General features: G+C 43.2%; 1 protein-coding gene across 2 annotated transcripts in view; it reads right to left on the bottom strand.

Moving 5' to 3' along the window:
• The window catches only part of DDX31 (DEAD-box helicase 31), a 149,346-nt gene that overhangs the window by 110,672 nt on the left and 19,234 nt on the right, over positions 1–19,440 (bottom strand). For both annotated transcript variants that reach the window (XM_073600533.1, XM_073600532.1), the window contains exons 9-13: positions 15,992–16,056; positions 15,542–15,661; positions 14,259–14,365; positions 11,376–11,599; positions 7,487–7,636 (exon numbers count right to left, since the gene is read on the bottom strand). In XM_073600533.1, coding sequence (XP_073456634.1) covers positions 7,487–7,636; positions 11,376–11,599; positions 14,259–14,365; positions 15,542–15,661; positions 15,992–16,056 — 666 coding nt within the window. The remainder of the gene's footprint in view (positions 1–7,486; positions 7,637–11,375; positions 11,600–14,258; positions 14,366–15,541; positions 15,662–15,991; positions 16,057–19,440) is intronic.

The raw sequence follows: 19,440 nt of genomic DNA on the forward strand, positions 1-19,440 counted from the left end.
CAGAAACTGCAGACATGATACAAGAGATGGTAAGAGACTGCAGACATGATAAAAGAGATGGTCAGAGATGGCGGACATGATACAAGAGATGGTCAGAGACTGCAGACATTACATACAAGAGATGGTCAGAGCTTGTAGACATGATACAGGTGATGGTCAGAGATTGCAGACATGATACAGGTGATGGTCAGAGCTTGTAGACATGATACAGGTGATGGTCAGAGATTGCAGACATGATACAAGAGATGGTCAGAGATTGCAGACATGATACAAGAGATGGTCAGACTGCAGACATTAGAGATGAACGATCTTAAAACAGCATTTCCTCGATTCAGTGCAGAGAGTTCTCTGCTCACTGCTGACAGCTGTCAAAAAAAAAAAAAAACACAGGCAGTCTGCCAACTTTATTACAACATCGCTGAGGCCCTTTTTACACTGCCGAGACTTGTGGCTGTGATTTCGACGTGATTTTGCCGCAATTTCAGGGAACGCCTGTGTAAACTTGAGGTCTATGGACCTCAACTCGCATCAAAGTCAGACCAAAGTAGTACAGGGACTACTTTGAAGTCGGTGCAACTTGAAGTCACACAGATATGAATGGTTATCATTGGGAATCACGGGGTAGGACTTGTCATGCGACTCTGATGTCCAAAGTTGCAGGAGAAGTCGCACAAGTGTGAAAGGGGCCTCAGGCGAAGACAAAGAGATACAATGTAACATTTTGTTAAGACCCCTTTCACACTGAGGCGGTTTTCAGGCGTTTTAGTGCTAGAAATAGTACCTGCAAACAGCCTCCCATTTATTTCAGTGTGACTTTTCACACAGAGGCGGTGCGCTTGCGGGACGTTAGGAAAAGTCCTGCAAAAAAGCAGCATCTTTGGGGCGGTTTGGGAGCAGTGTATACAGCACTCCCAAAACGCCCTGCCCATTGAAATAAATAAGCAGCGCTTTCAAAGCACCTGAAAAGCGCTTTGGTAGCACCGCAACACGGGCATTTTTAACAACCTTCTTTGGGGTTAAAAGCACCCGGCTATCAGCCGAAAAGCGTCTGATTAAACAGCGGAAAAGCGTTGTTAAAACGAGCGGCTGGGTGTGAAAGGCATCTTAGATCAAAGGGAAGAAATTCGGTCTGTAAATGAGGTAAGTTGTTAACCACTTAAAGACTAAACTTTTTTCTGACACTTGTTGCTTACAAGTTAAAATCAGTATTTTCTGCCAGAAAATTAGTTAAACCGCCCCACACATTATATATATATATATTTAGCAGAGACCCTAGAGAATAAAATGGTGGTTGTTGTAATATTTTAAGCTACGCTCTACACTCGCAGCGGTCTTTCAAACGCAATTCTTTGGGGAAAAATACATTAATACAGATTTAATACAGAATTAAAAAAAAAAACAGTAAAGTTAGCCCAATTTTTTTTGTATAATGTGAAAGATGATGTTACGCTGTGAGAATTGTGAGAGAACAGTGATCTTTATTCCAAGCAAAAAAATTGTGATAATCATTTTAGCCATAATCGTGCAGCTCTAGCAGACTTGATACAAGAGATGGTCAGAGACTGCAGACATGATAAAAGAGATGGTCAGAGACTGCTGACATGATACAAGAGATGGTCAAAGACTGCAGACATGATACAAGAGATGGTCAAAGACTGCAGACATGATACAAGAGATGGTCAGAAACTGCAGACATGAATTAAGAGATGATCAGAGACTGCAGGCATGATATAAGGGATGATCAGAGACTGCAGACATGATATAAGAGATGATCAGAGACTGCAGACATGACACATGAAATGGTCAGAGATGGTGGACATGATACAAGAGATGGTCAGAGACTGCAGACATGATAAAAGAGATGGTCAGAGACTGCAGACATGATACAAGAGATGGTCAGAGACTGTAGACATGATACAGGAGATGGTCAAAGACTGCAGACATGATACAAGAGATGGTCAGAAACTGCAGACATGAATTAAGAGATGATCAGAGACTGCAGACATGATATAAGAGATGATCAGAGACTGCAGACATGACACATGAAATGGTCAGAGATGGTGGACATGATACAAGAGATGGTCAGAGACTGCAGACATAGTACAAGAGATGGTCAGAGAGTTCAGACATGCTGCAGGAGACTTTTAGAGGCCGTGAACATGCTGTAGGAGATGTTGGAGACTGGGGGCATGCTTCAGGAGCCATCATAGACTGAAGACGGATTACATAACACTGCTAGAAATTACTACTATAACAAGGCAATACAAAAACACAGATTAGCGTCTGCAGGGGCACCGAAGGCAGCACCAAAAAATGCCAAAGGGCCTAAAAAGGTCTGCCTGTGTTTTTTTACCCTCTGGAGCCCTGAAACCTCTGTGTTTGTTCCCACTCCACTCTCTATTAAGAGGAACTTCAGTCCCCTCTATAGTGGCTCCACCTCCCTCTCCGGCACTGCCATTTAGGCCATTCAGGCCCTGGTAGAGCCTGTCGGCACATCTGTACATGCACAGAAGGTTTCCCATGTATGTGCAAACACGGCAAATAACTAGGACTTCCATAACAGCTGTCTGTGCACAGATATGTCGCACAGCTTACTCAGGACATCTGTGCACTCACAGAATCCAGGCGTGAGGGCAAGGGATACAAAAGTCATTCTTGGGGGAGTAAAAGTTTGGGCAGATCCACCAATGGGCAGGCTTGTTGTACTAAGGTTTCTCCCTCTAAAAAACAGTGTCTGTGTTGGAAATTTCAAACAAATTTCTTCACAATACTTATAGATACAGAGATGGATAAGGACTGGTTTAATGTATTTTTACTGCTTGTTCATAATATGTAAATACTTTAGTGTGCATAGGCTGGACACGTGTGTTTTCCTAGTTGAATCCTGGTGTGCTTTGTGTATTTCTTCCAGATCTGTGCTGTAATCCAGTGTGAGACTTTACCTCTGTGCAGGAGCTTCCTGTAATAAAGACCGGTCACTGCTGCTTTCTCTGCTTGTGCAGGGTGACTGGTCTTGTAGTGGGTGGAGCCTGTTGGGCCCCTCCCACAGCCCTGCTGAATGCACAGGCTAGGTACAGCCCAGTGATGACATCACTGCTACGTTAAGAAGGTAATATCTGGGTTTGAAAAGGCATTTAACCGCTTGCCGACTGCCACACACAGATGTACGTCGGCAGAATGGCACAGGCAGGCAAATGGGCGTACAGATATGTCCCTTTAAATTTGCAGCCTTTCGGGCGTGCACAGGCCGCAGGAGCGTGTCCGCGGATCCCAGGGACTCAATGTTCTCCGGTGGCCCTCGATTGCAGTGTGGAGAGGTAGAACGGGGAGATGCCTATGTAAACAAGACATTTCCCCGTTCTGCCTTGTGTCATGACAGAGATCTACTACTCCCTATGATCGGGAGCAGTGATCGCTGTCATGTCAGTAGTAGCCCATCCCCCCAACAGTTAGAATCACTCCTTAGGACACACTTAACCCCTTCATCGGCCCCTAGTGGTTAACCCCCTCCCTGCCAGTGTCATTTACACAGTAATCAGTGCATTTTTATAGCACTGATCGGGATTGGGACAATGGTCCCAAAATAGTGTCAAATAGTGTCAAAAGTGTCCGATGTGTTCGCCATAATGTCGCAGTCACGATAAAAATCGCATATTGCCGCCATTACTAAAAAATGAATAATAAAAATGCCATAAAACTATACCGTTTTGTAGACGCTATAACTTTTGCGGAAACCAATCAATATACGCTTATTGCAATAATTTTTTTACCAAAAATATGTAGAAGAAAACATATCGGCCTAAACTGAGAAAAAAAATGTGTTTTGGGGGATATTTATTATAGCAAAAAGTAAAAAATATTGCTTTTTTTTTCCAAAATTGACGCTTTTTTTGTTTATAGCGCAAAAAATAAAAACCGCAGAGGTGATCAAATACCACCAAAAGAAAGCTCTATTTGTGGGAAAAAAAAGGACTTCAATTTTGTTTGGGTACAATTTCGCACGACCGCGCAATTGTCAGTTAAAGCGAAGCAGTGCCGTAACGCAAAAAGTGGTCTGTCAGGAAGGGGGTAAAATCTTCCAGGGCTGAAGTGGTTAAAGGGGTTGTAAAGGTTAATTTTTTATTTTTTAAAAATAACAAACATATCATACTTACCTCCACTGTGCAGCTCGTTTTGCACAGAGTGGCCCTGATCCTCCTGTTCTGGGGTCCCACAGCGGCTCTCTCGGCTCCTCCCAGCAATAGCTAACCCCCTTGGGAAGCTCTCTCCCGAGGGGGTTACCTTGCGGGCGCGCTCCCGTCTCATACACTCTGCGTCCATAGACACAGAGTGTATGTCTCGGTCCTGCCCCCTGGGCGGCCGCATCATTGGATTTGATTGACAGCAGCGGGAGCCAATGGCTGCGCTGCTATCAATCTATCCAATCAACGCCAAGACTGGTAAATGGGCTTAGGTAAGTAAAACGGAGGGGCTGAGGGGCCCGTCATTGCCAGGTGTTTTTTTACCTTAATGCATACGATGCATTAAGGTGAAAAAACACGGATCTTTACCACCCCTTTAATGTAAAAAAAAAGGATTTAAGAGGTTACTGAGAAATATATTTGCATAAAATGATTTGTGCCTAGAGTTCAATGTTAAAACTGAACTTCATCTTTTGATATACTTTACAGTATATCCCAAACAAACAAACTATGTCTCTCCCTAACATGTGAGGCAGCCATTCAGAGAAAGCAATGTATCAATGAAAACAAAGCTTCCTCTGATTTGCTTAGTTTTAGGTTGTGACATCATCAGTCCACCTCTATGACTCAGCCAATCAGAGAAAACCTGATCTCAAGAGCTGTGTCTCATTGGCTCAGACACAGCAGCAGAAGTGATTGGCTCTCTGTCGATTCCAGCCAGGGAGCGGGGACCAAGCCCGTATGAATGCCCCCATAGCAACCGACTTGCTATGTTAGACACTTGGCAGTGGGGAGGAACTGGGGGGGGGGGGCGCAAGAAGTGGCATTACATGAGCAGCAGAAGAGGTATGTATTCATTTTCTTCTTTACAGGTATGTGCTGTCCTAAAACTATTTTCTTGAGTAACAGGGACTCTAACTTTACATACATAGGAGCTTTAACATTGACATATAATGCAAATGACATGGCTAAATGGAATTCTGCTGAAACATGTTTTTTTTCACTTTTGGGTGGAGGGCAGAAGGGATAGAACCTATGTCAGGATTTTATTGTTGTCTGTGTCTCTATTAGCAGGTATTTGTGAATGAAGCTATGAACCCACACTCAGAAAGTTAGGGGTGCCGCTTCAGGTTCCAGTATCTCCCAAGTCTGGAGACTTTTGGGAGTGCAAGCTGTGGAGGAGCCCGTCCTGGTTCCCTGTATACAATATAGAGAAAGAAAGTAACCTATGCCGCACACCATCTGAACCCAATAGATACTGTAATGAAAGCAGTCTCAGCCGGCTTCATCCATGCCACGCCCTGACGCGTTTCGCCCCCACACACCTCCATGACTAAGTCCCGTGGGAAGGGTGAAACACGTCGGGGGCTTGGACTGGATGGAGGCAGGTTGAGGCTAGTGACCATCAGGTTCTAATGGTGTGCGGCATTTGAGATTACTTTCTTTCTTTATATTGAACAAAGCTGTACCATGCAGAACAATACAAATAACAGAATTCTTGAACCTCCGATCTGTAGACATGAAGCAATTAATGGAGTTTTTAAAGTACAACTAAAGGCAAAACTTTTTTTAGTTTTGGATAGAGTGAAGAGGGATTAGAACACCTGTCAGTTTTTAGTGCTGTCTGTGTCCCCGTTAAGGAGATTCATCCTCTCTATTGGTCCTGTTTACCATTATCATTAAAAGTGAAAGTAAAAGAAATTACCCAAATTTTGGGTTGTCCCCAGAAAAGTAACAGAGGGGAAATCTTCCAATTGAGACACTAGTTCTGGTGACCTGGGGGGTGGTCCCCAAGGAATTCCCTTGATTTACAGGGACTTCCACTAACTTCCTGTTTGGCTATGAAACAGGAAGTGAAGGCAAATCTCTGCAATAGGACACAGATGGTGGAAAAAAAAAAAACCTGACAGGGGTTTATCCAAAACGAAAAAAAAAGTTTTGCCTATAGTTCTACTTTAAAGTAGAGAAGTGACTGACATCCCTGAAGACTGGCTGCTTGTAAAAACCATTACATCCATATGTAGGGGGTGGGTCCAGTGATGATATATGGGACTGACAATACTTTTTAAAAGATAAGCAGTTTTTAACTACATGCCGACCAGCGCATGACGATGTACGTCGGCACAATGGCTTGGCTCGGCAAATGGGCGTACAGGTACATCCCATTTAAATCTTGGCACTGTGGGCGCCGCATACACTGTGACCATGCCCGTGGGTCCCGCGCACTCGATGCCCGCCGGGCGGCCGTGATCATGTCACGGAGCAGCGGAACGGGGATATGCCTATGTAAACAAGGCATTCCTTGTTCTGCCTTGTGACATGACAGAGATCTACTGCTCCCTGTCACCGGGAGCAGTGATCGCTGTCATGTGAGTAGTAGCCCATCCCCCCCCACAGTTAGAATCACTCCCTAGGACACACTTAACCCCTTGATCACCCCCTAGTGTTTAACCCCTTCCCTGCCAATGTCATTTACACGGTAATCAGTGCATTTTTATAGCACTGATCGCTGTATAAATGACAATGGTCCCAAAATAGTGTCAAGTGTTCAATGTGTCCACCATAATGTCGCAGTCACGATGAAAATCGCAGATCGCCGTCATTACTAATAAAAAAAACATATCGGCCTAAACTGAGAAAGAAATTTGTTTTTTTATATATTTTTTGGGGATATTTATTATAGCAAAAAGTAAAAAAATATTGCTTTTTTTAAAAAAAAAAAAAACGCAGAGGTGATCAAATACCACCAAAAGAAAGCTCTATTTGTGGGAAAAGAAGGACGTCAATTTTGTTTGGGTGCAACGCCGCACGACCGCGCAATTGTCAGTCAAAGCGACGCAGTGCCGTATCACGAAAAGTGCTCTGGTCAGGAAGGGGGTAAATCCTTCCGGGGCTGAAGTGGATAATGTATTTTCCTTAGTGTTTAGCACCTGTAGAACAAAGATCAATGGTTTGAATCCCAACCATGACACTGCCTGCTTGGAGTTTGCATGTTCTCTTTGGGCTTCCATTGGTTTCCTCTGGGTACTCTAATTTCCCCCCACATGCCAAACACATGCTGGTAGGTTAACTGGTGCCTGTTTAAATAGGCCTTTAGTATGTGTATGTATGAATGTGAATTTGGGATCTTAGATTGTAAACGAAGGGCAGAGATTGATGTGAATGTACAACATATATGTAAAGCGCTGTGTAAATTGTCTGCGCTATTTAAATACCTGTAATAAGTAATAATCAACTTTATTTAAAACCAACAAAGTGTCTGTATCTAATAACACGGAGAGAAAAAAAAAATGATGTGGACTCACCCCTTGTTCCATGTTCCCATGAAGCTGAAGGAAGATCCTGGAATCAGGTTTGCTGCCCCCTATAGGTAGTACACTGCTAAGCAATTTATGGTAGAACCCCACAAGATCGCAGCTTGGGAAGAATATGATCATCTTAGGTTTCTTATTACACTGCAGAAAAACAAGAAAAATACCATGAGCTGCCGCCAACAATGCATAAAATCAGAGGCAGATTGTAATCAAATAATAATTTAAAAAAATCATTAACAGACATAACTATCATCGAAACTTACATGTCATATCAATGAATAGGTTGCATGTCCCCATGATAAAACCAAAATATGAATTTCAGAGCAAAAAAGTACCTGCCTGACTTAAAAAAAAAATAGCTTCCCGCCTAGGCAGCCTAGATCACACGGTCTTTAGTTACCAATCATTATTGTGTTTGTTGTGTCCATCCACATTGATCTTTTCAGACTTACAGAGAAAGAAAAGAATTGGCAAGACACAATAGGAGCAGAGCCTACATAGGGAATGAGCAACAATGGCTGCCCTCTTGTACACAAATCATATAGATTTACAAATTATACAAAAAAAAAAAAACAAGCTTATTAATACATTAACACCCTTTGACGAACATAGAGAATGCATAAATGCTTTAGAACTGTTTGGTATAACCCATCTGCATCAAATCTTTAAAGTGTTACTAAACCCACAACAGTAAAATCAGTCTGTATATGCAGTAAAGCATGCTTGTTATACTCACTGTGGAACCTAAGGGGTTAAATCTCCGCATTGTGTAAAAAAGGCTGTTTGATCCTGTTTTCTCTGATCCCCCCTTCTTTCACTGTCCCCAATCCATCTGCTGATACAACAGAGCCTTGGAGGCACTCTGCACATGCTCAGTTTGGTGTGTATTGCTAGAGAGTGTTTTTTTTTTTTTTTTTGGGGAGGGTGCATTCAGCACACAAAGTCAGGGGTCCTGCAGCCTCATAGGACAGTCAGAGCAGAATAACTCCTCCTACAAGCTTTAACCAGTGCTCAACTGGACACTGAAAGTATACTGCTGATGAGAAAAGGTATTTAGTAGTTTATATTTAATAAAACTATTGCATTTCTGTGTTCTGTGTAAGACCAGATATAGTGAATGCAGGGTCCTAGGTTTAGCAACACTTTAATGGTTTGGCTGGGGCTCCACTTTCCACCATACTGCAAAGAAACCTTTTTCCTCCTCTGCTCCTGCATGAGCTCAATTGTCAATAAGGAACCAGGTAGGGGAGGGGTTTCTACATACATAGTTTCTGAAGGTGGCAGGTACTGATTTGCCTTTTAGCTGTTCTCTCATAACTCGGGAAGTGGTTTAAGAGGTTAACTGGCTACAGTTGTCATCAACTACTCATTTAAAGCTATAATAAAAAACACTCTATATTTCCCACTCCAGTGGCTTCTGGGAAATGTACCTCTTTTTATTTTTGTATGTACATTTATTATTACATAGCACCAACAGTTTGTGCAGCGCTTTACAACATAAAGAGAGACAGTACAGTTACAATACAAGAGGGTTAAGAGGGCCCTGCTCAGAAGAGCGTTCAATGCAATCATTTACTCTTTAAACTGACTCAGTGACACGCGGGATGGCAATCCTCCTCTCTTCAGGAGGGTAGTTCCTGCAGCACTCACATCACATCCTGGTGGTTTGAACACTATCCATTTGCTGGGAAAAGACTGTATGAAAGAGTCCTGTAGTGCTTAGACCCATTTCACACTGTGGCGCTTTTCAGGCATTTTAGCACTACAAATAATAGCGCCTGTAAAGCGCCTCTCATGACTCCCCAGTGTGAAAGCCTGGGTGCTTTCACAATGGGGCGGTGCGCTTGCAGGACGGGAAAAAAAGTGAATGGGCAGCGCCGCTGAAGCACCTGCAAAGCACTTCGGCAGGGCTGCAACACAGGCGCTTCGACCAAAAAAAAGTGCAGCTAAAACGATTGTAAAGCGCTGCTAAAGCTGTTTAGGTGTCAGCATCGCCCCCTCAGCCCCCCCTTAAAGTGATTGTAATGTCTCGTTTTTTTTCCCTATAAAAATAACAAACATGTTCTACTTACCTGCTCTATTGCAGTGGATTTGCACAGAGCAGCCCGGATCCTCCTCTTCTCGGGTTCCTTTCTGTGCTCCTGGCCCCTCCCTCCTATTGAGTGTCCCCACTGCCGAGTCACAGCTCCCTGTGTCCATTCAGACCCAGCCCCGCCCACTCTATCCCCTGATTGGCTAGCTGACTTTGATTGACTGCAGCGGCAGCCAATGGCAGTCTCAGGCAATCAGGAGGGAGAATCTCAGACAGCTGACACACTTGTGGACATTGCTGTATAGAGATGGGGCTCAGGTAAGTATTAGGGGGGCTGCTGCACACAGAAGGCTTTTTATCTTAATACATAGAATGCATTAAGATAAAAAAACCTTCTGACTTTACAATCCCTTTACCTTACCTGAGCCCTTCATTTGATCCAGCGCCATGCACATCTGCAAATCGTCTCTCCCCTCACTTCTGGGTCTCGCTGGCTTTGCTGGTGCACCGGGAGCCACTGGCTCCCAGTGCTGTCAATCAAAGGCAGTGATGAGGGAGCGGGGTGGGTGTCAATGGACGCAGCAGAGGGACTCGGGTACAAGCATGCACAAGTGCCCCCATGGGAAGCAGCTTCCCATTGGGGCACTGGAAAGAGGGGAGGGGCAGGAGCGCCAACGGGGGACCTGAATAGAGGAGGTTCGTGGACGCTCTGTGCAATTCATTGCACAGAGCAGGTAAGTATAGACATGTTTGATAGTTAAAAAAAAAAAAAAAAATGTACCTTTACAATCCCTTTAAGATGAAAAAACCTTCTGTGTTGCAGCTCCCCCCAGAACCCCCCCCCCTTTTCCTACCTAAAACTGATCAGATCTAGGGATGTGCATGAGCAGAGCGACTCCAACTGTTGTTTCTCTTCTCATTGGACAGATTGATAGCAGCAAGAGCCATTGGCTCCTGCTGCTGTCAATCACAAGCTGTAAAACAGGAGCGGGGGGGCGGGCCCGAGTCCCGCTGTCTGTGTCAATGGACGCAGCAGCAGGACTCAGGAGCGAGCACGCATGGGTGCACAATGAAGAGGAGGAGCCAAGAGCGTTGGTGGGGGACCCTAGAAGAGGATGATCAAGGCTGCTCTGTGCAAAACTATTGCACAGGGCAGGTAAGTATGACATGTTTATTTTTTGTTTTTTTGAATCAAAGGTTTACAACCACTTTAAGCAGGCCATAGACGAGAAACGAAAATAGCTCATACAATTGTGCCGTCAATAGTTTCAATTTTCTAAAAGAAAACAGCATGTTGGATCAGGCACTTTCTATTGCCACAGCTGGCACACTAATGATGCAAAAAACAAACGATTTGACAATTGATACAAATTTCATTCGTTTTCAACTCATCTATGGCCTGCTTTACAGAGCATTATGAGGTGAGGGTGGTAATGAGACCAGTCAGCTGCACAGACAGCAGTGTGCACTGAATGGTCTCCCTTACTGGGAGGCTCTAATTAAAAATATTTGGCATTAAAAATAATGAAATCATCAGACTGGAGTCTGATGACATTGCAGGTGCCCCTCTTTTATCTTTAGGGCTCGTGCACACAAACATAACTACAGGCCTATGGGCGCACAGCATAAAATACACCCCGAAGCCCCAGCTAAATCTGCCCATAGGCCTGTATTGTATTGAATACCCCGTACACAAGTATACATCAGGAAACGCCGGCACCTGCGTTTACATGCAGACTTAATGCCCAGAATGCAAACTTCCATGTTCATGAGCCTTTAGCCCAGGTATAGATAATGGTAACAACGCCACTTATATCATGTGACCAGTTCATGGCGATAGTATCTTACCTTCCATTTTCCCAGAATAAATGCAGACAATGTGACCAGCTTTAACTTGCTGGGAACTACTACAATGTGCTGGTGGAGCTCCTCTGGCAAAGCAAAGCTGGCGCTGTCATCACCAACCTCCGTAGATTTGGGTTTTGCTGCCTGTTTAACATCGGTGTGTGAATCTTCTGTGACCGTCACATTCACTGGGTTTTGCAGGCTTATGTCAGCCAGCCGGGCCACACCTGAAGGTAGGGAAGACAAGTTATGGTAAATTATTCACTAGAAGTAAAGATGACTGATGGACTTACAAGAGACAATTAATAAACCAAAGCACAGCGCTATGCAAAAAAAAAGGCAGCCATATTTGCTGATTTAAAATACATGCTGTGCATACAGATTACTAAGCACAGCAACTGTGTTTTTCTTATGTCAATGCAAATGCATCAGCCAGTTCAGGTGGCTTTTAAATTAGATAACTTCTAGATGGCTTATTCTGTAATAGGTTCGCTCTCAGTGTTCAAAAAAACAAATGAAAACGAAAAAAAAAAATCTGCGTGCAGAAAAACAAATCTAAAATGTACAACCCAAGAGCTGCTAATAGCAATTGTGAGTCACACATTAAAAAAAAAAATAAAATGTGCAGCACTCAAATATTCCCTAACTCAATCTACACGAAAAAAAGAACCCCTCAGCAAATATTTCAAAATGCCATAAATAACAAAATTATGATCAATACATCAAACCCCAATAATGATCAACACAATTAATAATGGCAGTCTGGTGCACTGAATATATATATATATATATATACACACACACACACACTGTATATATACACATATACAGTGTGTGTGTGTGTGTGTGTGTGTGTGTATAGGGATACATCTATCTATGTGATCAACATAATTAATATCTTCTATATAATGCAAACATTCCATACATAACAATCCACATATAGTGAAAAAGCATCATATAGCGAAAAAAAAAAAATTATAGAATGTTTTCTATTTATACTTTATACTATATATTTATTTACATCTATAGAAAGTCCACTTAAAAACATGCGCATTCAATCCTTTAACATTTATTTTTCCCTTATAATTATTCCATCCACTGTGCTAAGTCTTCACCCAAAGAAAATAAATAAAAATAATATAATATAATTATATATACAGTATATATATATATATATATATATATATATATATATATATATATATATATATATTTTTTTTTTTTTAATTATATTTATTTATTTTTTATCTATTAAGAAAGTCGACTCTAAAAAAATTATACTGGGTGATGTGTGCAGCTGCATGCATCATCCCGTTACAACCCCTTTAAGCGGAAAGCCGCATATTTGCCATTGGATGGAAAGAAAGGTCAGACACATAGGTTTGCACATCCTTTTGCATTAGGGTGTTCACCCAAAGCTCAAAAACACATGCCTTTCTCGGGACAGTGAATGAATGGGAAGTGCTCTGTGCTGAGCGGTTTCCTGTTCATTCATGAACCGAAGCATAATAAACACTGTTCACTATGCTTCCGTTATAAATGAACACAGTGAGCAAGTGTGTTTACTGTGTTCATTTAGAAAAGAAAGGGACCAGTAAATGACCTATTGACTAGCCCTTTCCCCCACTGTCCATCCTGAAACATCCCCTACAGCAGCCAAATAAGTTGAGAGTTAGAGCCCTTGCACACTGGGGCGGGGGCGGCGTCGGCGGTAAAACGCCGCTATTATTAGCGGCGTTTTACCGCCGGTATGCGGCCGCTAGCGGGGCGGTTTTACCCCCCGCTAGCGGCCGAGAAGGGGTTAAATACCACCGCAAAGCGCCTCTGCAGAGGCGCATTGCCGGCGGTATAGCCGCGCCGTCCCATTGATTTCAATGGGCAGGAGCGGTAAAGGAGCGGTATACACACCGCTCCTTCACCGCTCCGAAGATGCTGCTGACAGGACTTTTTTTACCGTCCTGCCAGCGCATCGCTCCAGTGTGCAAGCCCTCGGGGCTTTCACACTGGAATGCAAGGAGCGGCACTTTCGGGGCGGTTTGCAGGCGCTATTATTAGCGCAATAGCGCCTGCAAACCGCCCCAGTGTGCAAGGGGCCTTAAGAAGCCAGCAGCACTGCGGGGTGGGGGGTGTTGGCCAACACAAGGGAAGCGGCACCACCTGTAGTGATTAGGGTGTGCCCAGGCACACCCCCTGCGCACGCCTATGGTCAGACATGTTAGTTAACTCTTCAGTAACTCTTCTGTGCTCTGCAGACTTGCTACCCCAAGGGCAAGTTGGACTGTGTCTCCACTTCCAAACCTCTCTAAAATCTGTGGTCAGCTATATAAAGAGCTCTTGGCTGTTATTTTACCCTTAAGCTTGCCAAAGATGGATCAGTTTTTTTCATTCAACCAGTGGGTTGAACTAAAAAGAATTGACCTGATTCTCCCCATGCACATACTTGAGGAAGATGAGGGAAACCTCCCCACTGTGTCACAGCAGGGAGACTTCCCCACCATCACAATACACAGATCAACGCTGCAAGCGAGAGGAAAATTATCAGCTGGGCGGTAGTACAGAAGTTGATCAGGAGAACAACTTCTGTACAACCACAGTGCCCATACATTGAATAAAATACAGGGACCGGCTGAATTTTCGATCCATCCACGGGTAGCTTTACTCTTGTGTACCTCATTGTCTGAACTCCATAATCTTAACTGCCATTTACTTTGCTACAGAGTTTATAATCAGCAAATCAAACCATTTCAGCACCCTGTCCTGGTTCCTCTCTCCCAAAAGAAATTACTTTCCCAAAAATAGGTGCCAAAACAGAGACATCACCCATCACAACATGAACACTACCCCTATAAACTAGGGAGACCAAAAATGAATTCAGCAGGCTCAAACCTTGGCTCAGGGTGGCGGAGAGCAACACGTTCTGTCGCTGTTGGCTCTGAGAGTTGAGGGCGTTCAAAATGGTGGTGACGTCTTTCTGAAATCCCAGGTCCAGGATTCTGCAAAAAGTTTAAGGGTCATTAAAATGGCATGCATAGCATCTTCCTGGAGAAACACGATTCAACAAAAAATGGTAGTAAGCAACCGATCGAGGTTCGCAGACCATATATACCGCCCGTTTCTTCTTAACCACTTGCCGACCAGCCGCTGCAGTTGTACTGCGGCAGAATGGCACGGCTGGGCGAAACGGCGTTACCTTACGTCACTTCACCCTGTGGCCACTAGGGGCGCGTGCGCCACCGGAGATTCGCACGCCCGCTGCTCACCCCCGGAGCCGATGAGAGTGCGAGACCGCTGGGCTCCTGCGATTGCTCGTTACACGGCAAGAACCGGGATCTTTGAGTGTAGACTCAGAGATCCCGGTTCTCTGAGGTGAGAAGAGACTGATCGTGTGTTCATACAAATTATGAACAGCGATCTATCTCTTCCCCTAGCAAGTCCCATCCCCCCCTTCAGTTAGAACATGTAGCAGGGAACACAGTTAACCCCTTGATCGCCCCCTAGTGTTAACCCCTTCATTGACAGTGACATTTTTACATTAATCAGTGCATTTTTATATCACTGTTCGCTGTATAAATGACAATGGTCCCAAAAATGTGTCAAAATTGTCCGATGTGTCCGCCATAATGTTGCAGTCCCAATAAAAATTGCAGATCGCTGCCATTACTAGTAAAAAAAATAATAATAATAAAAATGCCATAAAACTATCCCCTATTTTGTAGACGCTATAACTTTTGCGCAAACCAATCAATATACGCTTATTGCGATTTTTTTTTACCAAAAATATGTAGAAGAATACAGATCAGCCCTAAACTGAGGAAAAAAATTGTTTTTTTTATATATTTTCGGGGAATATTTATTATAGAAAAAAGTAAATAACATTACGTTTTTTTCAAAATTGCCGCTCTTTTTTTGTTTATAGCGCAAAAAATAAAAACCGCAGAGGTGATCAAATACCACCAAAAGAAAGCTCTATTTGTGGGAAAAAAAGGACGTCAATTTTGTTTGGGTGCAACGTCGCATGACCGCGCAATTGTCAGTTAAAGCGACGCAGTGCCGAATCGCAAAAAGTGCTCTGGTCGGGAAGGGGGTAAAATCTTCCGGGGCTGAAGCAGTTAAGGATGTTACCAGAAGGAAAGAGTTGTTTTTATAGAGATAAAGCAGTGACCAATCACCTGTCAGCTTCATCCACTATGAGCCATTGGACACGAGTGAAATGAATGCTCTTAGTTGAGTTGATATGATCGACGAGCCTCCCCGGAGTGGAGATCAGGATGTTTATCCCCTTTCGTAACCTAAAAAAGAACACAGTAATATAAATGTCTCTGTTTGTCCTCCTAACTTGATGGCGATATAGAAAAAGTATTTCCTGAAAGAGACTTCTGTGCGCCCTCTCTAATGCCAGCCATGCAACCAGCATTTATAGACATACAGTACCAGACTGCACCTGGTATTGTGACTGGCACCAGAGGGAGGGCAGAGCAGCAATACCCTTGGGTACTAACTACTGTATCTGCACAATGGGGCAGGACAGTCATGATAGGTTAAATGCAATAGTATAGGGAGAAATCCAGTGCACAGTACCAGAAAAAATACACTTGAAATGCCTGTTCAAGGCTTGTTACCTGGCTTTTTCTGATTTCCTCTTCTCTCCTCCCATTAAAACTCCTGGTACAATCCAGCTGAATGGCTAAAAACAGCACAAAACAAAAAAAGTTTTCACAAAGCATTAAACCCAATTTTGTTCTGGGAAATCATTGCGTAAAAAAAAAAAATCAATAGATTGTGTAGATGTGTTTCTAAACATTTACAATATCAACAACTACTAATGTTTATAAGAAATAACATTACTTCTTTCAAAAATATGATTTTTTTTATCCGCTGTACTCCACCCTTGCCGTATTTATTAGTAGTACACAAAATGACTGCATACAACACCCGAGCACCAACCTTCCTTGACGCATTTCGCTTCTGGCTTGGCCTAGTTCCTAGCTCCCTTATAAAGACTGTTTGGCACCACTTCCGGCCGATGTGTATCAGAGGGCATTTGCGCCCGCACCTGCCTGCCAGTGCGCATACCTGTGCGCCAGCGCTTATTTGTGCATGCCGCCATGTATTCATGATTCGGCCATGTACAGGGAGGGAAAAAAGTATTTGATCCCCTGCTGATTTTGTGTGTTTGCCCACTGACAAAGAAAAGATCAGTCTATAATTTTAATGGTAGGTTTATTTTAACAGTGAGAGACAGAATAACAACAAAAATATCCAGAAAAATGCATTTCAAAAAAGTTATAAATTGATTTGCATTTTAATGAGTGAAATAAGTATTTAATTCCCTATCAATCAGCAAGATTTCTGGCTCCCAGGTTACCTGTATAAAAGACAAAAGTCCACAGAAGCAATCAATCAGATTCCAATCTCTCCACCATGGCCAAGACCAAAGAGCTGTCCAAGGATGTCAGGGACAATATTGTAGACCTACACAAGACTGGAATGGGCTACAAGACCATCGCCAAGCAGCTTGGTGAGAGGGTGACAACAGTTGGTGTGATTATTCGCAAATGAAAGAAACACAAAATAACTGCCGAATCTCCCTCGAGCTGGAGCTCCATGCAATATCTCATCTTGTGGAGTTTTAATGATCATGGGAACGGTGAGGAATCAGCCCAGAACTACACGGGAGAATCTTGTCAATGATCTCAAGGCAGCTGGGACCATAGTCACCAAGAAAACAATTGGTAACACATTAAGCCATGAAGGACTGAAATCCTGCAGTTCCCGCAAGGTCCTCCTGCTCAAGAAAGCACATGTACAGACCCGTCTAAAGTTTGCTAATGAACATCTGAATAATTCAGAGGAGAACTGGGTGAAAGTGTTGTGGTTAGATGAGAACAGAAACAGAATTTAGCTCTTGGCATCAACTCAACTCGCTGTGTTTAGAGGAGGAATGCTGCCTATGACCCCAAGAACACCATCCCCACCTTCAAACATGGAGGTGGAAACATTATGCATTGGGGGTGTTTTTCTGCTAAGGGGACAGGACAACTTCACCGCATCAAAGGGACGATGGACCGAGCCATGTACCATCAAATCTTGGGTGGGAACCTCCTTCCTTCAGCCAGGGCATTGAAAATGGGTCGTGGATGGGTATTCCAGCATGACAATGACCCAAAACATACGGCCAAAGCAACAAAGGAGTGGTTTAAGAAGAAGCACATTAAGGTCCTGGAGTGGCCTCGCCAGTCTCCAGACCTTAATCTGATAAAAAATACGTGGAGGAAGCTGAAGGTTCGAGTTACCTAATGTCAGTCTCGAAACCTTAATGACTTGGAGAGGCTCTGCAAAGAGGAGTGGGACAAAATCCCTCCTGAGATGTGTGCAAACCTGGTGGCCAACTACAAAAAACGTCTAACCTCTGATTGCCAACAAGAGTTTTGCCACCAAGTCATGTTTTGCGAAGGGGTAAAATACTTATTTCACTCATTAAAACGCAAATCAATTTATAGCTTTTTTTGAAATGTGTTTTTCTGGATATTTGTGTTGTTAATCTCTCTCTCACTGTTAAAATAAACCTACCATTAAAATTATAGACTGATCATTTCTTTGTCAGTGGGCAAACGTATAAAATCACCAGGGGATGAAATACTTTTTTCCCTCACTGTAAGATACTGGCAGGAATGCCAGGTCTTCGTGAGCCTCTGCTGCAGATAGAGTCCTGACACATACAGCAATCAACCATCAAGATTTTCTAAGGCCTTGCTCAAATAGGTGCTGAGGCCTGGATACAGTGAACGGGCTATTTTTTGGTCTGCATGGTCTTTATTTGGGGCTGCTCACCCGCATCCCTGTGACATTAGGACCAGCATTTGTGTCCATGCATCTGCTGAGACCTAACAGACATCAATGGGCTGCCTGCACGCGGCTTCAGGAGTCTAGACGCACTGCAAAAAAAAGGTATTTGGTCTTCAGCACCCATAGGAACGAGGCCTAATAAGCGCTCACAGCTGAAGATAGGTGAGTCTATATCCAATAATGGTCACCAAGCAGTATCCACATGTGTTAGCTCCGTTAGTGCAACAAGCCTTTTATGTGCCAATTCTCCTCGGCCTCTGGAATGATAACTATATGCAGGTCTGGCATCACATTTCCATAGACTACTATTGCTACAATAGTCTATTTCCATAGCCTACTATTATTTCATCAGGAGGCTCAGAGGAGCACTGGCACGCAGTAAAGTACAGAACTAACCGACGTTAGGATCACCTATGCCAGTCATTGGTTTCGGGGCCAGCAACAGGCACATGTACATTTAATGGTGGAAAAATATCCCTCACATTACGAGGCTCTAGGTTGCCAGCTTCTACAATGTTGTAATCAGTATTTTAACATGTACATCTGGTGCAACATTATACTAATACTGCAGAGAATGGGAAGCCAAGCAAGAACACTATACTGAAGGTTAAATAAACTCCCTTGCTCTGGCAGCCTTCACCACAATGGGTGGAATGACTGGTAAGGAGGCAGAGGCATGACCTTACAAGACGTCCCAACTCAGTGCAACAAACTGTACTGTCATATTAATGACTGCTGCTTCAGTACACATGCCACCTAGTGACTGAAAATGGTAAATACTAAATACTCGTGTCATATTTTATAAAGCTGCAAATGGAAATTATGGTGCCGAAACCGAAAATGCAGGATGACAGTTTTAAAAAAATATTTCTATTTTTATATATAATTGTATTATATTAGACTTTTTAATGAATATCATCAATTTAAATCAATATGAATTGATCATCGGCCAATATTGGCACCTTTAGCGCAAGAAAAGCTCAAGAGAAATGTATCCCTTTAAATTCCATGTATGTCTGCACACTGGTCCGTTGGGCTTCCATTGTGGTGTTAAAAATCCTGCTTTCTGCATTTTTGGTCAGTTAAAAAAAAAACGCACCTCCTAGTTCAAATGCATTGAAAACGCATCATTAATGCACTCGTGTTACATTTTTGTGCGGTTTTTGAGTCACAAAACTGCTGCAAATTCGCTGCGAATACACCGTGAATTCTTGTTTTTTAT

Source organism: Aquarana catesbeiana, linkage group LG09 (assembly GCF_042186555.1).
Source record: "Aquarana catesbeiana isolate 2022-GZ linkage group LG09, ASM4218655v1, whole genome shotgun sequence".
Lineage (NCBI taxonomy): Eukaryota > Metazoa > Chordata > Amphibia > Anura > Ranidae > Aquarana > Aquarana catesbeiana.